The sequence below is a fragment of the Blennius ocellaris genome, assembly GCF_963422515.1.
Source record: "Blennius ocellaris genome assembly, chromosome: 1".
Classification (NCBI taxonomy): domain Eukaryota; kingdom Metazoa; phylum Chordata; class Actinopteri; order Blenniiformes; family Blenniidae; genus Blennius; species Blennius ocellaris.
The window spans coordinates 32,910,278-32,932,719 of NC_137650.1; the positions used below are offsets into that span (position 1 = coordinate 32,910,278).

General features: G+C 45.2%; 1 protein-coding gene across 1 annotated transcript; it reads left to right on the top strand.

The window, feature by feature from the left end:
* Positions 1-10,272: 10,272 nt before the first annotated feature.
* LOC308131487 (SKI family transcriptional corepressor 1 homolog-B-like) lies at positions 10,273-20,137 on the top strand (the record flags this gene model as incomplete). Its single annotated transcript, XM_080498215.1, has 8 exons — positions 10,273-12,021; positions 13,276-13,333; positions 13,437-13,511; positions 13,657-13,719; positions 14,507-14,581; positions 17,466-17,540; positions 18,138-18,203; positions 20,040-20,137. 8 exons carry the CDS (start codon positions 10,273-10,275, stop codon positions 20,135-20,137), a joined length of 2,259 nt encoding a protein of 752 aa, XP_080354341.1.
* Between the last annotated feature and the right edge of the window lie 2,305 nt (positions 20,138-22,442).

Sequence of the window (22,442 nt, forward strand, 5' to 3'; positions counted from 1 at the left end):
GGGGGGACGTCCTCCGGGGGTGGAGGGGGAAACCGGACCGGGGGGGACCACGGAGAGGCTCCGGATCGGACCTCCGGCGCTTTTTAAAAAGCTTCGGCTGCGTCCACGTCTTGAATGTTCCGAACTTTTTTTTTTTTTTTTTTTTGGTGAGTCCTTGTTTGACCTCTAGGGGGGAAACTCTTCTGAACCCGAGGTCCCGGGACCAGGAACGGCTTCAGAGGGAAAAGACTTGAGCCATGGATCACGATCATATCGTATGTTTTAGACCTTTACTGACCCCCCCCCACCCCCCTACCCCTCCCCCCACCATCAGACAGAGTTCGCTCCTCTGCCGTCTGAAAAGTGTCTTATTGCTCCGGCGGCGCTCCTCGCCCGGGTCCCGGACCTCGTGTTGGGAAAACCTCCGGTGAATGTCAAAAAGGTTTTTGTCGCTGCCCATTCCTGTGCCTGTTTCTCCGGGTCGTATAATTTATTACCTCGGCGACGTCTGGTCGTCTCTGTAAAAAAAAAAAAAAAAAACGAATTCCCTCGTAGTTTCGGCTGCTGGACGAGGTCAGAGGTCAACGTGAAGCGTGAATCAAATATTATGAAATGTTGTTGATGTTAACGGGTTTTGTTTTGTTTTCAGACTCGGCAGGAAACGTCTCTATTTCTGCTACGGCTGCGTCGAAACGCCACTTTTCACCGAGGCCCCGATTATTTACACGTTTCAAGTGAAAACTGTTGTTTTTTTTCTGCGTTTTCGTTTCAGAAAACTTCTGCGTTCACACGGCAATGTTTTAAAAAAAAAAATACAGTCCCATTTCTACGAAAAATGGCAGAAACGCTGATGACACAAGTTTAATCCATTCCGCAGTGTCTTTCGTCGCCCTTTTTTGAGACTTGCAGGCTCACTTTGTCCAGATCGGGTCTCATGATGACTTCATTCAATGACTGAGCTCTTCTCCACTCCTCCTCCTCCTCCTCCTCCTCCTCCTCCTCCTCCTCCTCCTCCTCCTCCTCCTCCTCCTCCTCCTCAGTGATATGAATTCAGTACGACTGAAAAGACACTGCAGACACAAAAGAGGAAGATAGTGAGCCTGCTAGTCTTTCCTCAGGGCGTGAAAAACCCAAATTTACAGACTAATCTCTGTTGTAACAAAGAGTCGACTGAGAGTTGACGACAGATATTTACAAGTCCTTATAGACACGCTTGGTAAATAAACACACAAGTGTGTGTGTGTGTCGGCTGCTTAGTCATGTTTGCACAGAGGGCGCTTTCTGTGCCCTTCGTCAAGACTTGCAGGCGAACTTCACTCAATGTCGAGAAATGTTGTGATTGAAATCCGCAAGGATTTGATCGGTCTCGTGTATAAAAACAAAAAGAGGATTTTATTATAATTGAATTGAGTCAAACGTCTAAATATTTTCAATTTATTACAGATGATCTGAAACCTCTCAGTTTAACTTTACGAGTATATATCTTAAATCTAATTATTCCCAATACATGATGTCTTATTAATTGGAAATATCTATATGTTAATGTGAATTAAGGTCCGTGTGAAGTAGATTCTTCTCTTAAAATAAAAAAAAAAACATTTAAAACCATCAACGGATCCTCTGCGCTCCTCTTCAGATGTCATTCTTTTTAATATCGTTAATTGTTTGAGGTTTTTTTTCGTTTCTTTTTGGAGGTTTTTTTTTGGTTTTTCTCTCGAGGGCCCGTTGGCACGGCAACCATTTTTGGGGTTTTCATTTACACGCCAACGGAGCCCGGAGCCTCCAGAAACACAACGCCCACGTTCTAGTTTCTTTAACACCCGATTGGTCCTCTCACTGTTAACGGCCACGGCGTGTTGCTCTCCGTCGACGTTTCTGCCGTTTCCGTGGAAACGGGACATCTTCATGGGAGCGCTGCGTTTTCATTTTGAAACATTCCGTACAAACGTGAAAACGTTCCTCGGTCGCCTCGGCGAAGCAGAAACTCTGGCCTTCCTCCTGTCGTCGTCTGTGTTGGCACATATTCCAGCCGCCATAAATAAAATGTATTTAAACAGTTTGTGCTTCATTGTCACTTCTTTTTCTTATTTCAAATACAACGGAATGCAAATTGTTGTGTACATCCTGGGGTGTGCGTTTCTCCAAGGACCTGCAAGTGTCTCTGTTCCTGCGGGAGGTTTTTTTAGTGGAATTTTCAGATGTGATGTAACCGGGTTTTATTTTCCCTCCGTTGTCGACTGAAGAGCCACGTGAGGCTCTGGAGTTGAACACCGCAACTCCAGAGCCTCACGTGGCTCTTCAGCCGCTCCGTAGCGGCTCCATTGAACTTTAATCGAATTATTCGCCAATAAACATTTCGTTTTCATTTTAGTTTTATTTGCATTCTGCATTTTGAACAAACAATCGACTCTCCAGGAAAACACCTCAAGAAGGCAAAACTGTTAAAACCATAAGGGGAACTTGAAGTGCTACAAAAACTATAAAATCACAAAAAATATAACAACCTAAAAACACATTGCAGGCTGCGATTTACCGTAATTTCTGAACTATAAGCCACTACTTTTGTCACACGCTTTGAATGCTCAGGGTTAAACAATGAAACCGGTTTCATGCTGCAGATACATGGCTGGTGATGCGTTCAGGTGCATCACGTAACTCCGAACTTTTCTTTTTTTGTGCGGTTTATATTCCAGAAATTACGGTAGCTGTCATTTCATCCTGCAATCCGCTTCAAGTTCATTAGATCTGAGTCGTACCGAGAAGCTGTGAACTTAACAGATTTTACGAGCTTTTTAGCAGACGGAACGCAAAAAAGACGTAAACATAACGTGCAGAAGAGTTTATCTCCGTCACAGATCGCCATGATACTTTGTGGAGTTTGCATGTTTTCTCCAGGTATTCCAGTTTCCTTTCCCAATCCAGTGATGACCTGATCGAAGACTCCGAAGATGAAACGTTCCTCTTTGCCTTCGCCGGACTTGTAAGAATGAAAACCTGCACCTGAAACCCGATCTGAAGCGCGGAAACGCCAAGGATTTCCTCATTAACGCCTTGACATTTACACACATTCCGTGCAGGACGACCCGAACCTGCGAGCGCCTCGGCTCCCCGACTTACTTTGCATTTCATAATTAATCTCCGTCAACCTTTAATTAACACCCGCTTTTATTCTTGGTGATTAATTTGTGCCGTAACCTGTGAGATTCAGTTCAACGTACACAAACCCAGGCCCGACACAATGACGCCGCTTTTTCTTTTCTCCCGAGAGCATCAAGGACGTCCGGCTTTCTCTCCTCCCGCACAACTTTAAACACTTGAAGGAGCATTAATTCTGACTGAGAGCGGCAGCAGCTCCTCGTGTTCAACCGTCATTTTAGCGAAAAGAAAAGGAATGGCATCGTTTTTTTGTTTTTTATATATATATATATATATATATATACCACTGTCTTTCATTTATAAGACGTGATTCCCAACTTCTCAATTTACATGTTTAACACATTGCAAATAAACGTAAAAAAAATAAACGTAAATATATATAGATATATTTCCAGATTGTGCAGCGCCCCCTGGAGGTTGCATTTCCTTGTAGCGCTGACCGGCTCTGGTGTAAAAGTTTTCTGAAATGGTTAAAAAAAAAAAAAAAACCACGGTGGAGTTGACGTGACCTTGAAGCCGTCGGAGTCCCCGTTTAAAACTCAACTAATGAGAAATATTTCCATAAATTCCACGGCGACAAAACCCCGGCGAGGCAATAATTACACACAAAACATGCAAACACTTTAATGAAGCTCTTTAAATGTGAAGAATGTGTGGAGCTGCGTGAATCAGGCCAATCTTTATTTGTGGAATTTTATTTATTTATTAATTTTTCTTCCCCCCCCCACCTTTGAATTCAGAGACTGAAAACATTTCCGGACACAAAGCCGCGCGGATGCCGCTCGCACTTTAGATAATTGTAACTGAAGTGTCGTGACTCGGGTTTGATTTTCATTCAGAACGAGAAAAGTTTGGATTTTTTTCTTGACGTATAAACGGTTTATTTTAAAAGATTATTTTACAAACGGATAAACTGGAGGATTGTGAAGATTTGATCCAGTTTGACTGGATCGACGGCTTCAGAGCGTCGTTGAGTTTCCGGTAACTCAGAAACGTGCAGCAATAATGGTTTGAACATTAGGGGCTGATATGTTTGTCTAACACGGGAATATAAATCCCAGTGAGCCTGCCAGTCTGCACTGTGGGTGAAGAAACCCCTCCACACAAATGGGGGGGGGAAAAAACCCTACAAGTTTTGAGGTAGAGGTGGAAGGTTTAGCTATTTAAGTTGGATTTTGGGGATTTGTTGGCGCTCGGAGTCACAGAAAACACACCTGGTGTATATCAATCCTGGCAATTTACTCTATTTTTAGAGGATTTTTCTTTTTACTGGATTGTTTTCTTTTTGTTTTTATTTTCACATATTCTATTTTTTGTGCTCTTTTTTGCTCTTGTTTAGACATTTACATATGTTTACATATTTTAATTCCTTAATTTTATAAGTTCTGCACCTTTTACCTTGAGCTGTTGTAAGTTTGTGTTGAGGAATAAAGCTCTCTACTCTACTCTGATGTACCAGAAACACTTTGTACTGGTCTGGTGGTTCTAATGTTGTGGCTGACGGCCGCGTTCCTGGTTTCTCAGGAGGAGAAACTTTTAACTCTTTTTCCAAGAGTTAAAAGTGAATTTCTTTGCAGCCGCGATAGAATTAATGAAGCATGTAGTCGATTCTTTTGTCTTGAATTGAAACCTGATCATAAAAGAAAGATGAAAGAAAAAAACAAAGAGTTCTGGTCCTTTGAAGTGAGTGAATGCGGGTCCGGCTGAGGGCCACAGGAGGAACCCGGAGACCCTCTCGGGGCCGCGACACCCACCTGAGAACAGCCCCTGATGTGTGCCGTTCCCATTGTCCAACGTCCAGAAAGCAGAAGGACGATTTCACAACTTTACTTTGATATTATCGCTTTATTCAGACGTTGCCTCCATCGATTGTGAGTCGAGCCGCGGATCCTTTACCGGCGCCGCGCCGATTGTTGTTGCTCGTCCTTGCGCCCGGTCCAGATCTGGACAATAGCCTCTGTCCTGCATTGTCTCGGCTCGCCATTTCACCTCGGGGGGGGGGGGGGGGGGGGGGGGACGTTATCTCTCGACTTCCGTCACTTTAGAACCTTTTATTTATTTATTTTTTGAAAACGACAACCTTGGTCGGCTGCGGCGCCGCGGATAAAGAGCGCCGTCTCAGCGCCGTGGCTTCTTTGTGAGCGACCGCAGGACGAGTCACCTTGGAGTGTCGGCGAACGGGTGGCTCACTCAGGAAAACACTGAACGTGTTGCGTGGCAGATTTTTTTTAGCGGGTGGGGGGGATTTGTGTTTGCGGTGCGTCGCGGCCGTACATTACGGGAAAGCAAACGTCAACCGTGACCCCGATCAGGATGTAGGACATGATTACGTAACGAACACGTTCTTTTTTTTTGGTTCGAATGAAGTGGTAAGTCTCCGTTATAAAAAATAAAAAATAATAATAATAGTTCTGCACCTCGCCAGGAACACCGGGGGGCAGCGTGGCGCCGACGTTCCCATAAACCCAGTTGACCCCAGTTTCAGCGTTTTTAAAACCATTTCCATAGTAACGGACATCTTTTTTTTTTCAGAATGCTGTCGTGTGAACGCAAAACTTTTCTGAAACCAAAAAAAATGATGCGTTTTCACGGGAATCGTGACGGAAACTGGGCCTCGGCGTCTCTGTGGGCCGGGCGAGGGATGAAGGGATGAAGTGATGAAGGGATGATCTCAGGTGGCGTAACGCTCTCTGTAATATTGACGGCGCTTTGTTTGGAGATGCGTCTTCATTTCTTCATATAACCCCCCCCCCCCCCTCCCCTGTCGTTTCATTCCCCGCATCCCTTCATCAATGTCCTGTAATTAAAATGTCAGCGTTTCATTTTCAGGCCGCCGCCCTCCTCTGGGCCGATTCTTCCCCCTCAATAAAACGTGCAAATCGAAGAGCTCTTCTCACTGGAACGCTCAGCGGAGGAGGATCAATAGGAGGATTGATCACTCTGTAAAACAGGATTTATGTGTGTGTGTGTGTGGGGGGGGGGGGGTGGGGGGGGTTTACAGGCTGCAGGTACAACTGTTAATTAGACAACATTTAGCCGCCGTCGCTCATCAGATTCTCACCGTGAGACGAAAATCTGTTTCTCTGAAGAGGTGAAATGCGGAATTATGAAAACCCTGGAAAAATCAATGCACGGCCCTGCTGGCTGGTTCACACTGAGGGGTTTTAACACACACACACACACACACACACACACACCCTTGTTTGTTCCCATTAGACTCTTCCTCGTTGTCTTTTCTGACACATATTGATTCACGCTGCAGTTTGAATTCAAGCTGCACTCCAACATTTTGGACTCCGTTTCAATCAACTGTTAAAAGTCATGATGGGGGGGTGACAGAGGAGTGTGTGTGTGTGTGTGTGTGTGTGTGTGTGTGTGTGTGTGTGTGTGTGTGTGTGTGTGTGTGTGTGTGTGTGTGTGTGTGTGTGTGTGTCCAGCACATACACACACACATACCAACTTCTCGATGATAAAAAACTGAACAAAAAAAACACTTGATTTCTCCATCAGCGTTTTTTGTTGTTGTTTGTTTTTTTGTTACTGGGCTCATATTCTCATATTTCAGGAGTGAAACTCGGAGGTTCGACAAGTTTCTACCTGCAAAGCTAAAACACATCAACTCTTCATTTTTCGTACAATTACTGAGATTATCTGAAGAGTAACTCAAGAGTACTGGACAGTTTTAATTGAACTTCCTCTCAGAAATAAAGTTCGACAACAATAATGTGAAGCAGTAAATAATCCATGAGCCTGTTTCACCTGGTTCCCCCTGTTCACCTGGTTCCCCTTGTTCACCTGGTTCCCCTGTTCCACCTGATTCCCCTGGTTTCCCTGTTTCATCTGGTTTCCCCTTGTTCACCTGGCTCCCCTGGTTTCACCTGGTTCTCCTGGTTCCACCGGTTCCCCTGGTTCCACCTGATTCCCCTGGTTTCCCTTTTTCCCCTTGTTCCCCTGTTTCACCTGGTTTCCCTGTTTCACCTGTTTCCCCTGGTTTCACCTGGTTTCCCTGTTTCACCTGGTTCACCTGGTTTCCCTGTTTCACCTGGTTCCCCTGGTGCTGACTGCAGCCTGGGGCTCATCAATATTTCACCTGAAGGTTTTGTTCAAACAATCGAGCGCATTTCAATGAGCGCGCGGTAAAATTACCGCCAAAAAAAAAAAAAAAAAAAAGAAGAAGTCCTCGCACGCGCGCGTCCAGCTCACGTTTCCCGGGCGGAAGAATGGCGGCCTTTTAAGTCCACGACTTAAATAATTAAGAGGAGGCGAATAATTACAGAACAAAATTGTAATTATTGGCGGGGAGACGCTGAAAGGGGAGATGGTGCGTTCAGGATCAGGTTCAGACTCAATAATACAGCCGGGTGCACACACACACACACTCATATTAAAGTTCTCAACGGCAACATGAGAGAAAAAAAAATAATTAAAGTTTTTATTTTATTTCCCAGGTTCAAACATAAACCAGGGACAGTTTGACTCTTCATCACTCTCCTCCTCCTCCTCCTCCTCCTCACCTCTCCTCCATTTCTTCCTTTCTTCTCCTCCTCCCCTCTTCTTCCTCCTCTTCCTCCACTCTCCTCCTCCTCAGATTGATTTGTGTAGAAACCCAGCAGATGGTCTTGTAACTTGATAAACGATCTGGAGCCTCTTGTCATTTTCATTTCAAGTGGTGGAAATAGAATAAGACGTGTGGATCTTTAACATTAGCTACAGCCTTCGTGATCTCCGGGGTCCTCTCAGGGGGTCCGGGGTCCCTCGAGAGCAGGGGGGGGGGGGGTCAAACATAAGGTCCATGGGCCAAAACCGGCCTTCAAGAGGCTCCATCGGGCCGAACCACCGAGCAAATTGTCAACATCTCAAAGAAAATGTTCAAAACCATGTTGTCAGGGAGAGTTTGTACCAAAAAAAACAAGGTCTTTTCAGGACGTTTCACTGGATTCTGCAAAAGAGGTTTTCTTTGAAATTGACTTCACGTGCCGACCGTTTGATTTTTGTTCAAATGTAGACATTTTCATCGCGACACCACAGCCAATGAAAATGTTTAAAGTGTAAATGTAACAGCTCGTGATGGCACTTATTTCACTCAGGATGAAGTTGCTCTGTATGCCGGGGGCCCCTGGACTGAAACGCGTTTCTCCACCATGGAGCGTCTCTTCATGGGCCTCCGGAGCAGATGACGTCATAGTTGTTGCTGCTTTTAAATTAATTGTGAGGAATAAGGTTGAAGAATTTTATGCAACATAGTAATGCTTTTTTTTTTTTTTTTTATTGCTAGCAATCACAATTTTTTTTTTAGTTATTATCAACGGGTCATTTTTAAACCTGAATGTTCGGCGCGTAATTGTGCGTAATTTTGGGAACGTTTGCGCGTCTGAGCAGAGAGAGAGAGAGAGAGAGACTGTCAGGGGAGAGGAGGAGGAGGAGGAGGAGGAGGGGGGAGAGAGAGGTGCCATGTGTTTCCTGTCTGAGCGCAGACATTCACCTCCCGGGGCTCCGACAGGATGGAGGTCCTCCTCCGCGCCGCCTGCGCTGAAATGAACTGAAAAAGAAAAAAAGAAAAAGGGAAAAAAAAAAGAAAAGAAAACGTCTCCCAGACTCTCCTGGACTCTCCGGGCCTCAGCTCGTCCTCCTCTTCATCTTCCTCCTCATCATCTCTTTTTTCCTGAGTTGAAGTGTGAGCGGAGCAGGACGGGAGCGAAAGGTACGTTCCTTTTTCTCGTTACATTCTGATTTGTTTGTTGTTCGTTTGATTTTTTTTTTTTTAATGTACGAGTCTGGATTTTTTTTTTTTTTAAACAAACACTTTTCGTTCAGAAAGAGCGGCTCGCGCGGCGTTTTTTTTACCACTTGCTCGGCCTCCTCGGCGCAAAAAAAAAAAAAAAAAAAAAAAAGTAAGTATGCTCGCAGGTGAACGTGAGATCCGCCCGCGTCAACCTAATTCCGAGGCTAATCTTTAATTATATATCGGCCTGGTCTTTTATTAACAATGGGAAGACGCACGCTCGGATCCGTGTAATTAGCAGGAAAGCAGCTTAAAAGTGCTTCTTTTCCTCTCCGGTAAGCGCATTTGGCGCAGCTCAGGCGGCATTTTCCTTCTTGCCCTGATCCGACTGAAAAGATCTTATGTGACTCTTAAGTAGCTGGACGTTAAGTGCCGAAGCCGATTTGGAGACGAGGGCGGAAAAAAAAAAAAGGTTCCACCTCAGGAGAACCTCCGACACGAGAACCGAGAAATCTGTAGTTGGTTTTGGTCCCGATGCGTTTTTTTTTGTTCATGTAGATTAGATATATTTATGGCTTTTATGAGTAATCTATGAGTATTGAGTAACGAATGGACCCCAGGATAGTTTGTCAATAACTGTGGCAACTAATGTGACTGTCGAAGCCTCAATAAACAACGGGAATTATCTCACTTTTATATTCCTGCGCGTCGTGAAATCAGCTGATGACCCTGGATATATAAATCTATTATTATCATTATTGCTGCATTTAATGGATGGTAGAAAATTGACATTTTAAATAGAAAACATGTGTTGTTATGGTTCCGTGTGTAACGGTATTGGAGAGCTGCTCCTCTCAGTGCAAATAAAGTAAAAGTAACACAAACTAAAAAAAACACAACACAAGAAAGAATAGTGCAATATGTAGTAACTCAGACAATAATAATAATGAGAAGAATAGTTGCAACAGGGACAATTGGTGATTTACAAGCTTGGATATTGAAACAATTAAAATTATTTGCGTTCATATTTCGGGATTTAATTCATGGTTTCATCCTTTTTCTTAAATGTCCCTCTGACAAACGTCATCATTTCAGACGACTCGTGTTACATTTGTTCTACTTTAATCCATTATTTTATCCTCTATTTGCTGATCAACTCGATGATTTTAGTTCACTAATTTTGTGTATTTTGGACTTTAATTTGTCATATTCTTTTTTTCAACACGTTTTCTCATGAACTCCATGATTCCAATTGACTTTTTTTTTTTAATATATATATTTTGTACAGTTTTGTCTCAAACTCCTCTCATTAGAGAAGTTGGTTTGTTTTATTCCCTCCGTTGTTTCTTGGCGCACAGCCTCGGGTGACTCAGGCCTGTTGCGGGCGTTTTGCTCCTCCCGCAGACCTCCAGAGGATGGAGTCGATGCCCGGGCAGCTTGGAGACGCGGGACGGGACGCCAGCTCTTCCCCCCGCGCGAAGCGCGACGCGCCGGGCTTCTCCGGCCCCGGATCCCTCAAACCGAACCAAGTGAGCGAGACGTCGCTGTACGGCGTGCCCATCGTGTCGCTAGTCATCGACGGCAAGGAGCGGCTGTGCCTCGCGCAGATCTCCAACACGCTGCTCAAGAACTACAGCTACAACGAGATCCACAACCGGCGCGTGGCGCTGGGCATCACGTGCGTGCAGTGCACGCCCGTACAGCTGGAGCTGCTGCGGCGCGCGGGCGCCATGCCCATCAGCTCGCGGCGCTGCGGCATGATCACCAAGCGCGAGGCCGAGCGGCTCTGCAAGTCGTTCCTCGGGGCGCACAGCCCCCCCAAGCTGCCGGAGAACTTCGCCTTCGACGTGACGCACGACTGCGCGTGGGGCTGCAGGGGCAACTTCATCCCCGCGCGGTACAACAGCTCGAGGGCCAAGTGCATCAAGTGCAGCTTCTGCAACATGTACTTCTCGCCCAACAAGTTCATCTTCCACTCGCACCGCACGCCCGAGTCCAAGTACCTGCAGCCGGACGCCGCCAACTTCAACTCGTGGCGGCGCCACCTGAAGCTGACGGAGAAGAAGTCGTCCGACGACGTCAACCACGCGTGGGAGGACGTGAAGGCGATGTTCAACGGGGGCAGCAGGAAGAGGACCCTGCCCCTCGGCGGCTCGGGCCTGAAGCCGCGTTCCTCGTCCGGCCTGCCGCCCCCCTCCGGCTCCAGCTCCCCGGAAATCCCGCACAAGGCGGCGCGCTGCGAGGAGGAGGCGGCGGCGGTGGCGGCGGGGCCCGGCCTGCGGAGCTACCCGGTCATCCCGGTGCCCAGCAAGAGCTTCGGCCTGCTGCAGAAGCTGCCGCCGCCGCTGTTCCCGCACCACTCGTACGGCTTCCCGGGCTACGGCCTGTGCCACAAGAAGAGCGACGCGGTGCCGGACGTAGGCGCCAAGGCCAACGTGCCGGGCGTCTTCTGGCCCGGCGCGAAGGACGCGCTCTACCCGGCCTTCCCCGTCTTCTGGCCCGCCCCGGGAGGCCTCCCCCTGCCGCCCTACCCGGGCTCTCCGCCCAAACCCGTCCCGGAGCTTCCGGGCGTCCGGCAGGTCGAGCTGGACCTGTCGGACCACAGCGACCGGAGCGCGCACACGCCCAAAGACTCCTGCCTGCCGCACGCGCAGCCGCCGCCGCACGCGCAGGAGGCCGCGGAGCGCTGCAGCAGCTCCCAGTCCGAGGACCGGTCCGGGGACGAGACCCCGCACCGGAGGATCAGCTACATCTCCGCCTTCAGGCCCGTCGTCAAGGACGCGGAGACCATCGCCAAGCTGTACGGGAGCCGGGACGGCTACGGGCCCGCCGCGCGGCCCGGGTACCTGTCCCCGGATTTTATCAGCGAGAGCTCGAGCTACAGATCCGCGTCCCCGGACCGGGACAGCGCGGCGGACGACGACGAGGACGACGACCCGGACGTGGACGTGGAGTCCAGCCGGGGCCTGGACGACGACGAGCCGATCCGGATCTCCCCGGGGGCGTCGGAGCGGGTCTCTCCCGGTGCCGAGGAGAGTCTGGGGCGCGACGCGTCCAGTCCGGGGGGCGGGGCCACCAGGGGGCCAGCGGGGTCCCCGGAGGACTCCGCTCACACCGGGTCTTCAGACGAGGACCGGCCTGCGCCGCACGGATCCCCACCGGAAGTGAGGCTCGAGACCAGACGTCAAAGTTTAATGATCAGCAGAAACAAATCTCAGGAATTCTCCTGAATTACAATTTAAAAGGTTCACAGAAAATATCCGTCACATGAGTTTATTGATCTTGATCAATATTTACATTCGACTCCTGCCTAAGATGCTTTTACTCTGATTACTGCTGAGCTGCTGTGGAGAAAATAATTCTCCTGTAAACTAAATATTTATGCTTTTTAAAAAAATAAATACATCTGGTTTTATTAAACAGAACTTATCGATCAGGTCCAAATAATAAGACACTAAACTGTCTGAGAATATAATAAATCAAATAGCTTCTGAGAAAGTAATTTATGGCTTCACCTCAAAACACACACACACACACACACACACACACTTTGCATGTGATTTATTAGTTTAAAAAAATGGAAGAACGAAAACAAATCCAAACAGGAATATATTCATTTGAAATAGAAATGCTTGGTTAATCCCTCCCTGGGATTAACCAAGCATTTCTTGAAGTTATTTCATGAATATTGAAAATATAAAGACTGTAGGACCCTATTTATTATATTTCCTGATTTATTACTAATAGCATTAATATTCTAAAATGCTCAAAGTGATATAGTTAGTAGGTTAATATAGGATCTAAACTGCCTAATATATCATCTGCAAATTTTTCTGTCAACTGTGGGTTAAATGTAAATATCTGGAGACTTTATATAAATGTTAATATTAAAAATGTAAATGTTGAGGGATCTTTACACTGAACGTGAGAAACGCTTCCGGCTAATGAATCATAATAACCATCAAACACACTTTGCTTGATTCATTTGTTCAGTTTCAGCTCCTAATAGATAAAATAATCTCGATTAAGAAATGTAAACCACATGGATATTATATATAATCGGTGCATCTCAAGTGTTTGTTGGAGATAATGTAGAAAAATGCTCCAGCATTGAAGAAGCTTTTCGTTTCTCATGTTCCATCTGCAAAACAACACAAATAAATAGAACACCTCAAATTATTCTCAATTATGTTTTAATTCAAATCGAAATTTGAATCCAAAATCATTTCCAAGAGGCTGTTTTAATGCAAATCCTCTTTATTGTTCTTCGGGACTGAATTGCAGCTCCTGTTTTATTTCTGAAGCGACGAGGATAAAATACATTTCAATTAGATGGAGAACTGCAGTGAAAATGACACATAATTGGAGTCCCGTTATTGAACACGAGTGTTTTGCTCCGTTTCTTTTTTCTTCTTCAGGTGTACGCGCGTGAAAAGGACGGCCACGCGCTCCTGAGCAGCCCCCGCAGACCGAACGGTGTGTGTGTGTGTGCGTGCGTGTGTGTGTGTGTGTGCGTGCGTGTGTGTGTGTGTGCGCGCGCGTGCGTGCGCGCTCATTAATGCAGATTGTTTGTGTTCAGGTGTCCATCACGTGTCAGACCTCCTGCGCCCGCGCGCAGCGGCCGTTTCCTACCAGGAGCAGAAGAACAGACAAGGTTTTTTTTTTTTAATCACCCACACGTCATTTGTACACTTTCCCAAGGCCTCTCTTGTATTTTCTCAAACATATGTTACGTCATACATTCGTTTCCTTCCCTAAAATGCTTTTATTTTGTTGTTGTTTTCATCGGTTTCGCGCAGCGGACGACGCTTTACGCATCGACATCAGTGTTCACGAAAGAGACCTGGAGAACATGGCGAAAGGTGAGAGGCTTCTACACGCTCAAAATGGGGGAAGATTCCATTTATTTCCAGCAATTATCCAGATTAAAAAAAACAAAAACGTAATGTTTTTGTATTTAGAAAAATTCTAATCCGAATAGAAAACATCGTTTTCATTCATTCGTGCTCGTTTAGAATTCAGATTTGACTCTTTGCTCGGTCCAAGGTTGCTCCTTCCGTCTCATTTCACATTTTATTTACATTTTTATCATATTAAAGCTTACCCCCCCCTCTCCTTTTCCACCACGGAGCTGTGCGCCGTCGGCCCGCTAAAGACGACGTGCCAAAATCCGAACGCGCAAATTTACATTTCCGGGGCCCTAAAGTGTTTCCAGAGTTGTTAACCACTTAATCACGAGATGTGGGAGTTTTGACTTATTATTGTAAGAGGAAATCGTTTAGAGGCTATTAATATTTTAACGAACAGAGCCACAAGCCCGAGGCGCGGCAGCTAATTATTTTCCAAACGCTTGGAAGAAAAAAAAAAAAAAAACCCCGGGACTCCATTACGACCGTCTCCAGCTCGCGGCGATGCGCGCAAATTACCGTGGCGGCGGAGGGAGGGAGGCACTCAGATGGCGGTTATGGAGGATGGAAGCGCACCTGAGAGCCGCTTTACTGGGCTGCCATCAATCTTTATGTGCACAAATTCAAAAAATATATCATAGTAAGTGGAATCAAGGAGGATGAAAGAAGGAAGGAAGAAAAAAAAAACCCATAACAACAAGAAGCAGCTGATTTGTGCTGATATGGATGGTTCTGTGTGCAGAGGAGCTGCAGAAGCAGCTGGTGGAACAAGTGGAGCTGAGGAAGAAGCTGGAGCGAGAGTTCCAGCATTTAAAAGGTAGGACCTCACGTGGCGTCCCGCTCGCGTGCGCCGATTGTTCATTTTATGTGCGTCACGCTGAGAATTTAGAGCAGATTTTACGCACGACGACGAGATCGTTTGGGATTTTGTTTTTTTTTAATCATTATTATCAAGAGGACCTGGAAATGTCTGCGTCTTCACCCGACATCACGTCTGGAACCTTTCGGGAACCAAAGGAGCCTCTTAAAAAAGTCACAAAATCATCCACGTCTCACCGGAGAAACAAAAAAACACGTTTAACCTTTGAAATTAAACAAAACGGGGGCACATAAAGTCTCAATCAACATAAAGGCAACGTGAGATAGAAATAAGGCTGGTGAGCATTTCATTACATCTTCAGCTTTTATTTTTCAACATCATTTGATGGTTTTCTGACCATTTTGACTCTTTTTCCAGCAGATTTGCATGTTTTGTTTTTAATTTAAGATTTAAATATTCTCATCAATTTATTTTCTATTTTTTTAAGCTGCACCCGCCCCCACCCCCGTTTTCTTACTTACTGTGCAGTGGCCGGGGCCTTTCTGTGTGGAGTTTGCATTTTCTCCCCGTGTTTTGTCTGGAGACGCCGCTTTCCTCCCACAGTCCTCAAACATGCATTTGAAGTGAAATGGAGATTCTATAATAGCCCCTTTTTGTGTGTGTGTGTGTGTGTGTGTGTGTGTGTGTGTGTGTGTGTGTGTGTGTGTGTGTGTGTGTGTGTGTGTGTGTGTGTGTGTGTGTGTGTGTGTGTGTGTGTGTGTGTGTGTGTGTGTGTGTGTGTGTGTGTGTGTGTGTGTGTGTGGTCACAGGTAAACAGTTTACTTTGGCCACTCCTGAAGGGTTAAATGGCCCACGTGGCTCCAGAGCCGCAGGTTGAACACCTCTGACCTTTGACCTCTGACCTCCACCGACTCCTCACTGAGTTGTTTTGGAGTTTTCTTTCAGACGTGGGTTTTGTTTGCCCTCTGTGTGTACTGGCAGGCTCAGCAGGCCCAGTTTGGGCTTAAATGGGGCAATTGTAGTAAAAAAAACAAGCAAAATTATTGAAAATTGTTCTAAATTTGACTTAATTAACAATTAACAATCTTTTCTTTAACTGTAATGCTGTGGACATCAGTTTGTGTAAATTATTATTTTTCATCCCTGTCAACAGTTTTGAGTCATGAGAAAAGAAACGTGTACAATTTATTATAATAAATGTAATGTAAACATATTATAAACTGTAAAATCTGCAAAGTAAAATGCAATTTCAGGCAATAATCTACAGATAAAGTAATACCTGTAAATGCTAAATCTTTTTAAATGAATATAATTTGTCTTGAAAGGGTAGAAATTCATTTATTTGACTGCTATTGTCTTTTTCTCTATCAATCTGTATGACAACCCGAGTTGTTTTGTCGACGTCTATTAAAAATGCAGACGTTTTGAAGAATTAAATGAGATGTTTATTCTCACATGCAGAAAACAAAAGTGAAGATGAGTTTGTCCAGGGCCTCAGAGGGGAATTACTTTAAATAACTTTAAAAAAAGGTTTGAAATGAAGCTTTAGTGACCCTGAAATGGATTGAAATCAAACAGGAATGCTTCCAAATGTCTTCACTAAACAAGAAAATGGAGAATTATTAAACTGATAAATGTTCTGTTTGACTTCAAAGATGCGTCTGAATTCGTCACTTTGTCGCAAAACTGGATCTTATATGTTTTTTTATCCAATTTAATTTCTACAGCTCCAAACAAGTTATTTCCAGACACTTTTACAAAGAAAAACATGAGCAAGTCGAGGAGACGCCACACTAGAAACATCAACAATGTGCAGACGGCCAAGTTGGATTGCTATTTACCGAGACTGTCAAAATAAAACTACCGAGCTCTAGGAGAAAATGACGTCGTGGCACCCTGGAGGAAAACGTTATTGTCTGTCTACTGAGCGTGTGCAGAACAACTAGTTATTCCGACGTCGTCACGCTTCTCAGGAAGTTTCACGTCAGCGGACGTTTTCCAGAGGTTGCATGTTCAGCGACTCGGAGCCGCGTCGCCATTTAAATGGACGCGTGAAGAAGAAAGTTTTGCGTTGTCACTTGAAGGCGTCGTTGCGTAAACGCGGCCTCGGCGTCGCACTTTTAAAGATTTCTGTTGTTCGCTGTGTGCACAGCCTTCGTCACACTAAATATAATCGCAGAAGAAGAAAGTGAGCCTGTGAGTCCAGATTGAGGGTAAAAAAAAACAAACCCTTTTGACTGATGGGTTTGTATCACTGGTCACCTGAGGCGACTCACACATTTACAGGTCCTTGTAGGGACACACACACACACCACTCGGCACACACACACTGAATACATCCCATAGAACACACACACACACACATTATGATCCACACACACACTGTGTGTGTTGAGCTGCTGTGTCTTAACGGTGGATTTACACAGAAACTCAGAAAACTCAACCCTGAGCCTTTTTTTTGTTTGTTTGTTTGTATGCGAGGCCCTTAAAGCTGCAACCTGGATTCAAACCCCCAACAAAAAAAAAAAAAATCATATTTAATTAATCTACTAGACATTTACCTGCGAATCAGATCAGGAAACACAGTCGCCTCCGTTCACACTGTTCAGGTGTGATTCCGTCGCAGGTTCGCTCTGACCTGGGTTAAGGAACGGCGAGCCTGCCAGTCCGGACTGAGGGTAGAAAAAAAACACAAAAAAACATAATCGCACAGGTCCAGAGAAGCTCATCTGAGGTGAAGACAAACATTTACAGGTCCTCGTGGTGCATTTTTAGACACACACACTGTATTACATGACATGTATTGTGTGTGTGTGCGTGTGTGTGTGTGTGTGTGTGTGTGTGTGTGTTTTGCTCTGACGTGGCCTTCGGTGCTCTTCAGATAATTTTCAGGACCAAATGAAGCGCGAGCTGTCCTACAGGGAGGAAATGGTCCAGCAGCTGCAGATTGTTCGAGGTTGGTCTCTCTCTACGACGCTGCACAGACTGACAAGCTGTAGATCGATGCTCTTGGAGGCTTAAAGTGTGTGTGTCTGTGTGTCTGTGTCTGTGTCTCTGTGTGTGTTTGTGTCACAATACACTACATTTAAATAAAAAAAAAAAAAACTGAAAAGTGACACTTGCATATTGAAATATCGGCACTTTTTTTCCCCCAGTAAACTCAAAATTATTCGAAAATGAAAAGCTGAAAACCGAAACCCGGTTTTGTTTGCGGACGATGTATATATATATATATATATATTTATTATTATTATTTTTTTCTTCTACTAAATCAAGCTCTGGAAAATGGAGCGGCCGTCCCGTCACGCCGGTCTGTATCGGTTACACGCAGGAGACGGCGGCTAAAGGATTGGTGTCACGTTACCGTAGTTTAAATACAGGGTCCAAGTACAGAGGGGGTCAATCCAGATACCACAGGGGCAAACAGCAGACACCCCCCCCCCTCCTCCTCCTCCTCCCCCCTCCTCCTCTCCAGTCGACATGCAGCAGCTCTTTTTATTTTATCCGTTTAATTCATACTTGATTTATTTGGCTATGTTGTTTTGCTCGATAGACACGTTGTGCAGCGAGTTGGACCAAGAGAGAAAGGCCCGTTATGCAATACAGCAGAAGCTAAAAGGTAAATTTAACCCGGGACGCAGCAAACGTATATGCAAGTGCTACTTTTTTTTTTTTAAACTTAAATTAATCTTCTGTATCCAGACGTCTTTCACGTTGAAAGCAGATTTAAAGCAGTGGTTACCGACCGATTGGCTCCTGGACGCTTCAATACGTAGACTCTGTGGATCGTTTTTCGCATGTGGAGTATAAATTAATGGTATTTAAGTCAAATCTCTACTTTCTAACAGACGTGAGGGGGAGGAGGGGGGAAGGGGTGGAGGGGGAGGAGCCAAAAGGTTGCGAACCACTGATTTAAATGACTTTGTCACGTTCATTGTTCCTCCTGTTTGTTTATTAAAGACGGAAAAACAAAATTGAACGGAAATGAATGAAAATAAGCAAATTATTAGAGCCGGCTGAAGCTTTTTTTTGCGATATTTTAAAGTTTACTCTTTTATATCTGATCGTCTGCCAGGTTTTCACGCAGACGTTACACGTTTTGCATGTTGTCGTCGTCTTCATTTGTTTTGTTTTATCGCTCTAGGAGTTGATTCGCTGCTGCACTTTGCAGCGTGGAATCCATCAACTTAATCCCCCGTTTGTACGACGACGTTCATCGCGTGAAAACTCTGAAAGTCTGTTGCGTTTTGGGCGTCTGTTTCCACGGCAACGCCGGTCGGAGCAACTGGAAACAGCGATTTGGAAAACGGCTCCTAAACAATCTCACTCTGTCTCCTTGGGAACGGGGGAAACTTTGTGAAACACTGCTACTGCTATTGTTACCGCTACTGCTACCACTACTACTACCATTAGTGCTAGTGCTACCGCTAGTGCTACCGCTATTGCGAGTGCTAGTGCTATTGCTACTGCTACTACTAGTGCTACTGCTGCTGCTGCTGCTATTGCTACCGCTACTGCTACTGCAAAGGCTACTGCAAAGGCTACTGCTGCTGCTACCGCTACCACTACTGCTACTGCGAAGGCTACTCCTACTGCTACCGCTACTACTAGTGCTGCTGCTACCGCTACTACTACTGCAAAGGCTACTGCTACTGCTAGTGCTGCTGCTACCGCTACTACTAGTGCTACTGCTGCTGCTACTGCTACTGTGCACCATGGCCGTACTTCTTAGTAGATGAACAATAACGTTTTCCTCCAAAGTGTCGTGACTCCACATTCTCCTTGGAATCGATGCTTTTATTTTGACAGTCACCGTGATAACGATCCAACTTGGCCTTGTGTCTGCTAGCAATGTTAATGTTTGTGTGTGTATTTGGTTTCATTACAAAAACAAAACAATGGCGCCTCCATGTGGCTCGTCATGCTCGCTCCATTGTTTTCAGCGTTTCTGCCGTTTCCATGGAAACGGAGGCTTTTTTTCAAACTGTAGCGTGTGGAAACGCGAAGCTTTTTCTGAAACGGAAAATGAGGCGTTTTCACTTGAAAACGAAAACACCAACATCCTCCTCTACATCACGTCGGGACGCCGTCCTTGTATTCACAGGAAGCAAATAAACGGGGCTCTAATAGTATTATGGGATGTGCGTATCCCTGATTTTGTTTTTAATTTTCAAATTCATACTTTATTTACTTATTTTCTTCCTCATAACTCCGCCCATCATTTATCCTGAACTCAGAGGACAGGAGGAACAATCCCAGCACTGAAGACAGTCTGTGTGTGTGTGTGTGTGTGTGTGTGTGTGTGTGTGTGTGTGTGTGTGTGTGTGTGTGTGTGTGTGTGTGTGTGTGTGTGTGTGTGTGTGTGTGTGTGTGTCATGAATTAGTCCCGCCTCTTTTTTTGAGTGACAGCTGGTGTGTCTTTCATGTTCTCACTGATGGACTCGTTCCTCCCCAGAAGCTCACGACGCCCTCCATCATTTCTCCTGCAAGATGCTCACTCCTCGCCAGTGCACCGGCGCCTGCACCTTCAAACCCCCGCTGCTGCCCCCTTAATACCCCCCCCCCCCCACCCCCCCACCCCCAGTCCCCCCTCCACCCCCACAGCACAGCCAAAAAATTACAAAAATTAAAAAAGCAAAGAAAGGAAAGCACAGCCAGGTTGTTCCTTCACGACTTCACCTCCACCCCCCCCCACCTCCACCTCCACCCCCCCCACCCCGAGGATCTCCAACCTGCTACACAGATTCCGCTCCGCCAGCGAGGAGGAAAAGCTCCTTGTGTGAAAAATGGAGGAAAAGAAGAGAGACTCTTGCGTGAAAGAGATCAGGATTTACTTTTTAAAACACGGGAGTTCATTTGACGTCACAGGATCGTTGGTCTGATCAGGGAGTGTCGCCCAATCAGAGCGCAGAGAAGAAGAAGAAGAAGAAGAAGAGGAGGAAACAACACTATATACATATAGAAATATATATATATATGAAAAACACGTGACGATGTGCAATGGCTTGTATAATTGTGATGTCAAGATGGAAACACACCTAGATTTTGTTGCTTGTTTGGATACGTTGAGTTTTTACATTTTGTTATTTATCTGATTTTCACTTTCATGTTTAGAGGTTTTCAAAGTGTGGCAAGTGGGGCCTCCACCGGGGGGCGCCACAGGGCTCCGACAGGGAGGGGGGTGGCGGGGGTTATTGTTAGTTTTTCTTTTATTTCACTTCACGACAACTCGAGAACCGCTTGGCGGCCGTCCAATCAGGCGAGAGTCGGCGTCGCGTTGCACATTTTAAACGTGAACTTCTCGACACGGCGGCAACGGCGAAAAGTGGACGAGATCTTAAAAGCGGAGCAGAAACCCGACACCCAACGGCACATGTCCAGCAAATCTACCGACTCAATCGCTTGAACGAATCCCGTAATCTAATCTGAACTGGGGAAATTTCCCATTTCCCGAGAGAACGAAGTGAAGACATGCTTTTAAAGTGCTTAGAAGTCACTTTTACACAAACAGAATTATTTATTTATTTATTTATTTATGATGATTTTTATTTGAACCTCGGAAGTTTTTGTTCAAAGACGATTCGGTCAGAAATTTACATGGACTAAATAAAGGAAGCGGTGACGTTAACGTTGGCTTCTGGGAAGTCGGAATAAAACAACAGGGAATTCCCAGATCGGCTTGATTCAGGATATTTCCCCACGAGGAAGTGGGATCGATTCCAGTTTGTCATAAAAACACTTCTGTTTACTTATTTATTTATCTCTATATTTATGTGGGGGTTGGGGGGGGTCCCTCCTCACACACTTTGAAAACCAGTTTTAGATCCTCTGTGACACTGTACATGTAGTTGAAGCACTTTAAATGGGAAAACATTTGTGACGCGGTCCAAAACCAAACTGTGGGTGGAAACCTGAACGTGGTTCCGAGTTTCACCAACCGTCTCCTGACGGTTACAAAACAAATTAAAGGGGAAAAAAAAAAGAAGAAAAGGGCGATAGATGTCATGTACAGCTGAACACGTCCCATCGTCTGCTCTGTTTCAGGGTTTTGTGTTTTTCTTTCCTTTTCCTCTCATTTCGTGCATCATTTAGTCGCCGGAGACCGAAACCAAAACTTTTTTTCTGTCTTTTTAAAAAAATATTATTATAAGAAGACGTCGTATGAAATGTGTGCAAACTGCCATCCACGCGTCTCATCTTCTCTTATATGTTGGAGTTGAAAGATTTTTAGAAAGAAAACACACACACACACACGAAAAAAAACGCACAAACGTGAAGACGGGTTGATCTGAAAGATTTCTGACTTTTGATTTTCACCCATATTTTACCCCCATTTCTGTACGTACCCATGTCCATACCAATAAAATGTGAAAGCCAGTCTGGTTCCGGTTCAACCTTTCTAAAAAAAAAATAAAAATAAAAATAAAACCTCGTCACCGAGGCTTTTGAAGGATGTTTTTTCTTCTTGTTCCAAGTCTGTTTCGGTCCAGGAGGGTCGGTCCGTAGTGACGAGGTCAGTGACGTTTCTCACGCCGACAGAACTGCAAAAACATGAATTTCATGGAGCGCAGAACTAAAAAAAAAAAGAAACTAGAAATTAAAAAGCAAACTAGAAACTCTGCCTCACTATGTGTACATATATGTGCATTTATGTACATATGATATAGGAAAATGGCCAATTTTATATATGTCACATATATATAACAACATATAGGTTTATATAGGTTCTTTCCATGTGGGCAAAGCTAACTAAACCGAAGGAAGAGCAGTGACGAACCCACATGGAAAGAACCTATATAAACATATATAATGTGACATATATAAAATTGGCCATTTTCCTATATTATATGTACCTAAA